This window comes from Pteropus alecto, unplaced genomic scaffold (assembly GCF_000325575.1).
Source record: "Pteropus alecto unplaced genomic scaffold, ASM32557v1 scaffold170, whole genome shotgun sequence".
In the NCBI taxonomy this organism is placed as follows: domain Eukaryota; kingdom Metazoa; phylum Chordata; class Mammalia; order Chiroptera; family Pteropodidae; genus Pteropus; species Pteropus alecto.
Genome location: NW_006429634.1, coordinates 2,418,605 through 2,428,971, shown reverse-complemented (window position 1 = coordinate 2,428,971; position 10,367 = coordinate 2,418,605). Strand labels below are relative to the sequence as shown.

The following is a 10,367-nucleotide window of genomic DNA, read 5'->3' as shown; positions in this document are numbered from 1 at the left end:
TAGATTTCTACAGGCTTCTCATATCCACCCGGTATTTCAGTATAAAGAATATTGTCTTCGTAGCTAGATAACCCAGATTTATAGTCCCAGTGCTATCACTTAGCCATTGTGAGCACCATTTTCCTCCCCTATAAAATCCCTGGCAGAATTGTTGTAAGGTTCGAATGAGTTAATATATATCAAGCTTCTGCCTCCACAAATATCAGATCTTTTTCCCGCTGGTAAGTTTCCTTAGGTGCAGCCAGTATGGACAATATGAGTTTTAAGATTATGATATTCAGGAAAGTATGTTTGAAACTGAATATGGACGAGTGAAATACAAATATCCCACATACACTATTAGTTTGTAAATTTATTTAAATAAAATGCTGAGAAGGCAGACTCAGAAATAAAACTGTAGCTTTGTTTTTAATTGTGGTTAAAGCTTGCTTGGGTGGATTCGAGGCTGTTTGGAAACCAATTCCATAATGTGTTTTTCTTACCATCCCAAAGCCTTTTCCTACAACTTCTCATTCATAATGAAAATAACAACACACCAAACAAGGAATACAAACTTTTATTTAAGAACTATACAAAAGCAAACAAAAAATGCCACTTGGGCACTGTGGTGGTTGATTTTTTTCGTGTCAACTTGGCTAGGCTACAGGGGGGCCAGATATTTGGTCAAATATTATTCTGGGTGTTTCTGTGCGGGTATTTTTGGATGCAATTAACATTTAAATCGTTAGCTTGAGTAAAGATTGCCCTCCTTAACATTGGTGGGCCTTATCCAATCAGTTGAAGGCTTGACCCTCCCCCTAGGAAGAGAAAATTCTTCCTACTTGACACTCTTCAGACTTTTTTCTTTCTTTCAGACTAAAACTGAAATATTGGTTCTTCCTGGGTCTCAAGCCTGTCAGATTTCAAACTGGAATCACACCATAGGCACTCTGTGTCTTGGGCCTCCACACTCAGACAGCAACTAAACTATGGGCTCCCCTGGGGACTAACCCTGCAGATCTTGGGACCTGCCAGCCTCCCTAATCATAGGACCGAATTCCTTATAACCTCTTGAGAACCAGGATATATAGTTTTTCTCTGTTTCTCTGGAGAATCCTGACTAATACAGGCACTAACAAAGTAATAGAAAGAACTGACAGACAAAAAGATCCAGTTTCTGTTGGGTAGAACCAAGTACCTATCTGCAAACTGATAGCCAATATCTTCAAAAAGAAGCCAGATCACATATGTGGTGTGACTTGAAAGTGACTAGGTTTCTCTCTGCAATCCACACCAAAAAATCAGTTTCATTATTTATTTTCACACCTGGTCTATCAACTTTCTATTTGAAATCAATATTCTCTGACCTGTTTGCTACACAAAGAGTCCGTTTGCTACACAAATAGTCAAGTCTTTCAGCGTAATGTGTTATGGAAGAAAAAAAAGTGCCTACATTGCTGGTTAAAACTGCCACTTTTTTTTAAGCTGGGCCTCTCCGAATCCTAGGGAGGATTCAAAAGGGCCAGTGCAACAAACTGACTCATCCGTAGCTGTCTTTTCAAGGCCACACACAGCTGAGCTGCTGTGTTTGAAGCTGTGCTTCCCAGCTCCCTGATTGTACTCCTGAGGCTTTTCAAGGTTGCGGCTACCACATTTAAAGTTCTGTTTCTGGTTATTATCAATAGGTAAATTAGCTTTGAAAACATGTACATTAGCACAGCATCAAGGAAATAAAAGATGGTATGTTTTACCCCTCTGCCCTGCCCCCATACTATATTCCAGAAGGAAGAAGGAAGAGAGCGTGATCCAAAATATGTTCATTTGAAAAAAGATGGCTTTAGGAGCTAGAGGCCTGAACTGAGAAAAGGAGAAAAGCAATTCTTGATGATATAAGTAAGGATTCAGGGACTGGGCCCCATAACTTCATGACTAAAGGCCTAAGTGCAGGATGAGGTGGGATGAAGTCCTTCTACATAACCCCTTGAATAGAGAACCCCTGGATTTCAGTGACACACATTCAACATTACCACGTAAACCTAATCTGACTATTCATTTGGTTTTCAAGACTTCTTCCAGGGCAAGTGGCAAGTGACCAGGAGGAGATAAGATTTAGAACTGAGCCCTGGGAGAAAGGTGGTACAAATAGAAACCACAAAAGGTTCTGGATTCAGGGAAAGGTGATAAAATGTTCCAGAATCCAGTGTTGGACCAGGAGACTAAAATCCAGAGCACTGGGCTGGTTGGTCAAGGGAGCAGGTAATAAGGAATCTCCCTAAAAATAAGGAACTTTGAGCCCCTGGAGGGCCGGGCCAAGGTCAGGAGGCCAGGACACATTCAGTGCCTGAGGGGGCAGTAAGGAAGAGTCCACCTTCAGGGCCACATCTCCATTAGCATGGCCTTTTTCTTTTGGCTTGGGGACAGTTGATTTCTCTGCTTTCTGGAGTTCTGAACAGATGATTAAAGGTGCCATGTTTTTCCCTCCATCATGAAGGCAAGGTTCAAAGAAAGGACGAAGGGGGCCCGAGAACGTGTGAGTGAAAGTAAAGATGTGGGATTTGTCAGTCACATTGTAGAAGGAGATGACTCCTGCTTCATAGTCCAGGAAAATCCCCACACAGCACGGGGGCTCTTTCAAGCGGAATGAGGTCTGTGGGGATGTGAGAGCTTCATATTCGTTCCCACGACTCCGTCGCACAAGCCAGTGTCCGTTGGCAGGCGAGGCGGTGACCTTCCCCTTCCTGCTCACTGACTCACTACACACCCCCAGGATCCATTTGGTCTTGTCTCCCACATACACCTCCCAGTAGTGACAACCAGCCATGAAGCACTCGGAGCCCAGGACGCTGACAACGAAATCAAATCTCTGGGGGTTGTCCAGCACAGGCTGCCTTCTGTCTCCAAGCTTCACACATCTGCAGTCCTCAGACAAGATGAGTTTAGGATGTGCTGTGTCGGGGTCCAAGGTCACTGTCACTGCAGAGAAGCGCAGAGAGGTGAGGTTTGGGAAGGCTAGCTCTTATGGGATCTTTGGGTAGCTTTGGAGGGAAAACTAATCTCTGGGTCTGCAACCCCTGTCATTGGCCCATCTTAGTTCATGGTTCTCCCTTTCCCTTATATACTAGAACCAAAGAAAAGTGTCTTCTGCTCTCCTAGATTTCCTGGTCATGTATTAAGTTAAAGAGGAGAAAGTTTTTCATCTGTGAAGAATCCTTAGGAAATACTGCTTTTGTCTTCGATGGTCCAAAGGAATTTAATGTATGATAATACACGTCAGTCTGATGTTAGACCCAGAAACCACATTGGAAATTTGAGTCCCAACTCTGCCACATGCTAGTTATATGACTTTGGGCTTGTTATTCATCTCCAAACCTTAGTTTCTTCATCTGTAAAATGAGAAAAATAGCTCCTGCATTGTAGAGCTTTTGTGCACATTTGATGAGCTAATGCATGAGATAGTGCCTTGTTCATAGTCAGTGTGTTATGCTCATTTTGTTAGCTAAAATTATTGCTTATAATTATTGTTTTTAAATGTTAATAGAGAGAGGAGTCTTCCTTCAGATCGTGGATTAGGAAGGTTATAGCGAGTCTCGCTCCTTCGCCCAGTATAGAAAACAGGCTCTTCTTGGAGAGCTAAGTCGATGAAATGTGTACTTGCTAAGGTGGTGGGAGTAAGCCAGACTGAGTGTGAGAAGGGTTTGCGAAACCCCAGAATGCCAACCAAGGTGACCTGGTGTTCTCTCAAGTGGCCAACTCATCAATTCTATTGTACCTGCCTGAAGGAAAACAGTGTGAACAAAAGGGGGATGAGCAGCCTGAAAAATTGATAAGGACTCCAAAGCAGTGAAAACAACACATCTCATTCAAAGAGCAGCAATAAAATGCAAATTATTTAGGAATAAATTGAAAAAGAGATATGCAAATCTTTTAAAATAAAACTCTAAAAATGTCTGTAGTCTACATTGTTGGGGCATCTCAATCACTAACCCCCAATAAAACTGATCTTCAGAGAAAGAAGAATGTGGCAGGCGTGTAGACAGACAGGGGCACTGACTCTTTACCCAACCATGGGACAAGAAAGACTTTCCAAACCTTAAAGCACAGAAGGCACTACACTGGACAAGATGAATAAATATGACTACATAAAGGTAAAACACTCATGTGTCATAAAAAATTATATAAGGAAATTAAAACGCAAAAGAACACAGAAAAATAATTTGTGACAAATAAAACAAAGAATTTCTAGACATTTTATATATAAATCAAAACATAAATCAAAAAGTAGCTGCAATAGGACAGGAGCAGACAAAAAGAAATACAAGTAACCAATAAACCTAAGAAAAATCATAGAAAACCCATAGGAAGACTAAACTGAATATCAGTGTTCTTAAAGAGGAGAGATTTTCTAAATATAAATGTGACCTCTCCAAAACAGTCACAAAGATTTAAAAATTTTTAATAAGCAGATAAACAGGCTTAATAAAAATAAAAGAAAGTCTGCATCCCAAAGGCACAGAGCACTGAGCTCTGATATGTGGATCGATTTGACTGGTGTAACTTACCAAAGTGCAGCCGGGCCCTTCTCCAGCCTAAAAGACATTATAAAAGGATTGTTAAAGCAATGACGAAATGGAGAACTCCCAGAGGCTGTGGGTCAATCCCGGGGACAGTGCATCTCACCTGAGTTGGCTGCAGCTCTTTTCAACTCTATAAAAAAAAGAAACAAGGGGTGTGAGCTATCACTGGAAATACAGAATCAACAGGAGAGAAGTTGGTATGGAGGTTATAAGAAAATGGAAAACTTACTCAGTTCACTCCGGAGTTTCTCTAAAGAATAAAAAGTTTGACAAATGAGAACGAGGGCTTCCACATTCCCATAATGCTACACACCCATCCCAACCAAATTCCCATATCAGTTCCTCACTAGTCGTGTCCTGAACTTCCCCATGACAGCGCTTGCAACAGCAATGGCTGCCAGCCGTGCACTCAGGGTCCCCAGTGATACTACAGAGGGTCAGCAATTGCTAAGTGAGCCAAACCTGACCTACAGACTGAACAAACAACACATCTCACACATCTAGGCAATGACAACATATCATATGCAGATGTTGTGAGAAGATTAAAATATAAATTCATTTAAAACTATCACTGAATTTCTATTTCCTCATATATATTTTCCCGATGTAAAATAAAATAGACATGTCAGATGGTTGAATATTTTTTTTTGCTGTTGTTATAAAGAGGTTCTCATACTTGAGATGGTGAAGTCACCGCTCCACATTTTCGGTTTAATGAGGATCCATCCACCTTAGACCCCACCTAAGGGAACTACATGCCTGGCGATAAAAGGGTCTTCCAGATGGCTTTATCTACGGGAGCTACATCTCTTCTTGGTTAAACATTTCCCATTTAGAGACTAGGTATGAGTTATGCAAGAAAGAACCAGGGAACAGTGGAGAAAAGAGGCTTTTGAGAGCCAAGAAATCCCCAACCCCACAGCTTGAAGTACCCTTGCCCCTTCCCTTCTGCCCCAGGAAGTAAAACTGAGACACCCATCCTAAAGCAAAGATGTCGGCAGGCGGAGGTTTGTGTCACAGATGAGCAGCAGAACTTACTGAGGGCATTATGGAGCCTTCCTAAAAAACAGAAAGAGGCACGAGTGAGCAGATGTCTGCTTTATCCCTGAACCCAGGAAGGATCATCTTGTCACTCCGTTCCCCGCACCCACAGTGGAAAGGATGACGTTCCTGTCAGCTGCTGATCCAGTCACAGCACCCAAAGGGCAGACCGGGGAATCCAGTAGTGCTGGTGCCACTTTCCCAAGGACCAGACTGCCTGGGTCTATGGTTCCGCCTTCCTCTTCCCTTCCTTTTTGCCTGGTTTCATTTGCCTGGTTTCTGTACAAATGTACAGAAACACTTGTAACTATGTGTACATCGTGTATGCCTTGCTGTCCTTTTATAGCCTACTGTTTATAATATCTGCAGTGAAAATTAGCTAACGGCCTGGCTGGCATTGACTTGTTGACACAACTTTATTATTCTCTGCAGTAACTCCCCTGAGAGAGTCACTGATGTGGAGATTCCAGAAGGTTTGGAGACATATGTGTCTCCAAATGCTTCATATGCTTCGAGGGAGTACTTGTGGCTTCTCTGGAGGCGACATCGGGCCCACATTTTCCCTTAGCCCTGGCAATGCCAGATAACTGAAGTTATATATTTGAGTCCACTGCCAGGCCATGTGCTAAAGGCTGGGCATGTGTTAGGCATTAGGCACTGGGGCAGTGAAGCTGAGTAGGGGCTTATAGTTTCTTTTTTACTATTCCCACTACCAATAGCCTTTATTTATTGTGTCCTGTTCTTATAACAAAGTAAGCACTGAATCCTCTCAACAATGTGAGGTGCATATGATTATTATGCCCATTCTGCAGAGTGGTGGTCTGAGACTCAGAGGGACATAGAAATTTGCCCAGGCCACTCAAGTAGTAAGTAACCAAGGAAGCAGGATTCAAGCCCAAGTCTGTCTGACTCCTAGTCAGAGGCCTTCACCTCTGTAACACACTATGCCTTCTACTCCTGGACAGAACAGCCACGGTGTCCCTGAAATGTGCACCCCCACACTTTCACCCGCTGGAAAGAGACATAAAGGGAAGAAGAGAGGAGATGCCAAAATCACTGCGTGTGGAACCATTTCTGAACCATCAACTTATCCTCCCTGTTAGATTTTCAAAAGGCAGAGGCCCTGTATTTCTGTACCCTGTCTAACTTTTACCCTCCGTGGCCCAGAGCAAATATTCCATTAATGAAGGAGAAATGTCAATAAGGGTAAGGAGTTCCAGACACTGTAATAGAAGTTGGGGTTTTGTTTTTTTTTAACTTGTCTCTTTTAATCCTGAAAGCAATCAGGTGAAGAGATTTATTAATCCTGTTTTACAGATGAGCAAAGCAAAGCTCAGACCAGTAAAGAAACTTATCCAAGGTCGGTAAGTGGCAGACCCATGATCTGAGCCAGGTGTCACTGATTCCAGAGCCTGTGATGCTCTCATTGTATTACCCTGCCTGTCTCAATGCAACTTCCATATAGATCTTTGAGATTCTCATACATTACATATGACTATATTCATATTTTTAGATAGAACATAGACTGTCTTTTTAATGATTGGTGGAGCTAATGAAAGGAGCTTAGATAATCCAGACCTATCAATTTTTACCACGAGCATCCCCTCACCCATTGCCACCAACTCTAGAGCTCCTTCATATTAAAAGATAAATTCTAATAATATTAAGGGAGGATATCTGTGTATACATATATAATGTACACATAATAATAGACTGTCAGCATTTATGTAGGAGAAAGATGTTATATATCCCCTACACCTTATTCCCTATTCTATACATATAATTACCTTTTTCTTTCGCATGATCTGCGAGAAGATTTTCTAGAGGGAGAAAAGCAAAATAAGATGAAATTCTATGTCATTACCTTGAAGATCCTTAATTCCTACTGATTTTACTTGCTCTTGAGCTTGTCCACCTCTATCGCCACCTCCACCTCCCTGATCCAAGCCCTCATCATCTCTCATCTGAATGACAGAAATAGTGACCCAAATTGTCCCCACATCCTGTCTTGCTCCTTCTGGTCTCTTAACACTGCAGCCAGAGAGAGCTTCTCAAACCACAATTCCGATAGAGATTTCCTCTCTCACTGCTTCACCACTGCCCTAAGGAGAAAGACTAAAATCCTTCATGTGATCTACAAGGCCTCACGTGGCCTGGCCCTTGATTAACTCTGCAGTTTCATTGTCCCCTGTCACCTTCCCCCTCTCTCCTGCACTGTGTTTCTTTCTCAAGCTGTTCTTTCTGCTGTGGATGGTTTTCTGTTCCCTCTTCCCCCATGCCTACCTGTTTTCCAGATCAAAAATCACTTTCTCTGGGGACTCCTCTACCATCTCTGAAACTTGGTTGGCTCCTCCTGGTCAGAGTCTTCCCAGCTCCCAGAACTTCCATTTGTACAGTCATAGTTTGACATTTATTTGTATAATTACTTAATTCATATATACCTCCCTGACTGGACTGAAAGCTCCAGAATGGCAAAGGCTGTGTCCACTTTTATTTACCATTGTGTCCCCAGCATCTAGTATAGTCCAGGGCATTTAGGAGATAATTATCAATTATTTATTGAATGAATAAAGACTTCTCCCATGTTAGATCTACATGACTCCCACAAAATAAGACCAAGCAGTGAGTTCACAGACATACTGTAAGGTAAACTATTATAAGGTAAACTATTATAAGTAAGAGTCAGCAAGGACTGGAAACAACAGGTATAGAGCCTCACCACCACCACTGCCACCCAAAGCAGCAGATGTTAGAATTTTCAATTATGGAATTTAGATTAGTGAGCTCTGGGGACACAAAAATGAGCAAAACAGAGAAACATCCCTACCCATCCCAGGACACTTACCTACCTCCATCACCTGTTCATAGAGAAGCCTCTCTGGAAGGGAGAGAGAGAGAGAGATGTCAGCTCAGCTTAAAGAAAGGCTTTTTCCAACAGGCGGAGTTGTCTGAGGACGAGCTGCCTGAGTAGGATTTTGTTCCTTGTCACTGTGGATGTGCGGCCATTTGAAAGGATTAGAGGGTCTTCAAACCATCAGATAGAGATAGGAGTGTCCGGAATATGTATCTTTCAAGGTGCTGTGCAACCTTGAGATCCTGCGAAATGCAGTCATATTTATCCAATGTATAAAACTGGATTTCTTAAATTAATTAGAAGACTGGCATGATCAGTTATTTTTAATTGTTCAAAAGAGGAGAATTCATAGCTCCTCCCATGAGCTTTCTGCAGTTTCTTTGATCCTCTCTGAATTATGAGTCTCCAGAGCTTGGCTCTACCAGTTGTCTCCCAGCCAACTTGCAGGGTCTCCAGCCTATGGATAACCATCATGTCAATGTGTCCTTCCTCCCGGCCTTTTCCTAGAGAAGCTGCAGTCCCACTTCCTGCCAGCCCGGGCTCCCTTACCACTTAGTTACCTTTTGATCTTCTTTGCTTCCAGATGAGGCAAATGCCCAGGACAATGAGAAGCCCCAGGACAGGCAGGATCACAGCAAGAGCCAATGCTGAGGAGGAGATCCTTCCTGGAGATGGGGCTGAAACGAAACCACCAATGACAACCCTCAGGAGACATCTCAGAGCTTCTCTCAGGCCAAGGGTCGCACTTCAGATAGAAGATGGCTCAGACACATCCCAACTGTCTCCATCACCTCTAGGGAGAGAACTCCAGCCAAGATTGGCGAGGCTCTTTGCTTCTCTCAGAAACTCAAACCCCGGATGACCCAGGGATGACTTTAAAATGAGATGTTCATCTCTCGGGAATGGTTTCATTGGTCCTGCCTGAAGACAATAGGTTAAACTCAGCTTCTCAATCACGACTTCATCCTGCCCTATAATTCGGTGGAAAAATTATCCAGGTTCTTTGGAGAGCTGGAGGAGCTTCCTCAATAGTCACTTGTAGTTTTCTCATGAGCAACACCTGCCTCCCCCTTCAAATCCTCACTCTGCAGTGGAACAGCAGTCAACAACCTCTCTGCCCTGCTACAGCACAGGTCTAAAGCCTAGGCAGGGGAGAAAGGAGAAAGGAAAGAAGAAATAGAGAAGAAAAAAGGGCAGAAGAGGCATTATGACAAATGATGAAGAGTCTATGCCGGGTGTGAGTCCTCGCTCATCCACCGTGGGACCCTAAGCAGGAGATAGAGCCTTTCCAAGCCTGGCTTGCCATCTGCAAAATGGTGCGATAATAATCCCTGTCCCATAATTCAGACCCCTTTGAAAAATGGCTAACTTGCAATCTGTAGGATCACGGTGCCCTCTCGACTGAGGTTTCCAATCTGGACCTGACATCGGTATGGCCCTTGGTCCTCCAGCTGGACGTCGCGGATCTCCAGTGTGACACTTCCCTCTCGGTCGTCTCTCACCAGCGCCGTCCTCCCCTTATATTCTGGCATCACATCTTCCTCGCGGTTTTTCCCATCCCGGAACACGTGAACTGCCTGCGAGCGTCCCCAGGGCGAGGACCGCAGCCACCGCACCTCCGGGAGCACCGTGACAGACGAGAGCGGGAGAGGGCAGAGCAGCTTGGCTATGCCCCCTAGCGGAGCCAGGTAGAACCTGCCGGCGTCCCCTGCGCAGTGCAGACAAAAAGAACAACGCTGTGTGGGTGCGATGGGAGAGCAAGAGCTTGACAAGGGATGCAGAAGGGGATATCTTGGGAAAGGAGAGAGCTTGGTAGGGGCATTGGAAAGGATTGGGGGGCGGAAACGGAATCCAAGAAGATATAAGGCCCCTAGCCAGGCCGCCTTACTTTTGGGACTCTTTGGTCAGATCCTGGGCAG

The 10,367-nt window shown here is 43.8% G+C and overlaps 1 protein-coding gene across 1 annotated transcript in view; it reads right to left on the bottom strand.

Moving 5' to 3' along the window:
• Window positions 1-612: 612 nt before the first annotated feature.
• ERMAP (erythroblast membrane associated protein (Scianna blood group)) overlaps window positions 613-10,367 on the bottom strand; it is a 14,351-nt gene continuing 4,596 nt past the window's right edge. Inside the window, exons 3-11 of the mRNA XM_015594058.2 lie at window positions 9,818-10,156; window positions 9,009-9,125; window positions 8,440-8,472; window positions 7,382-7,414; window positions 5,592-5,612; window positions 4,783-4,803; window positions 4,657-4,683; window positions 4,539-4,565; window positions 613-2,952 (exon numbers count right to left, since the gene is read on the bottom strand). Of these exons, the coding sequence (XP_015449544.1) occupies window positions 2,252-2,952; window positions 4,539-4,565; window positions 4,657-4,683; window positions 4,783-4,803; window positions 5,592-5,612; window positions 7,382-7,414; window positions 8,440-8,472; window positions 9,009-9,125; window positions 9,818-10,156 (1,319 nt within the window). The 3' untranslated portion in view covers window positions 613-2,251. The remainder of the gene's footprint in view (window positions 2,953-4,538; window positions 4,566-4,656; window positions 4,684-4,782; window positions 4,804-5,591; window positions 5,613-7,381; window positions 7,415-8,439; window positions 8,473-9,008; window positions 9,126-9,817; window positions 10,157-10,367) is intronic.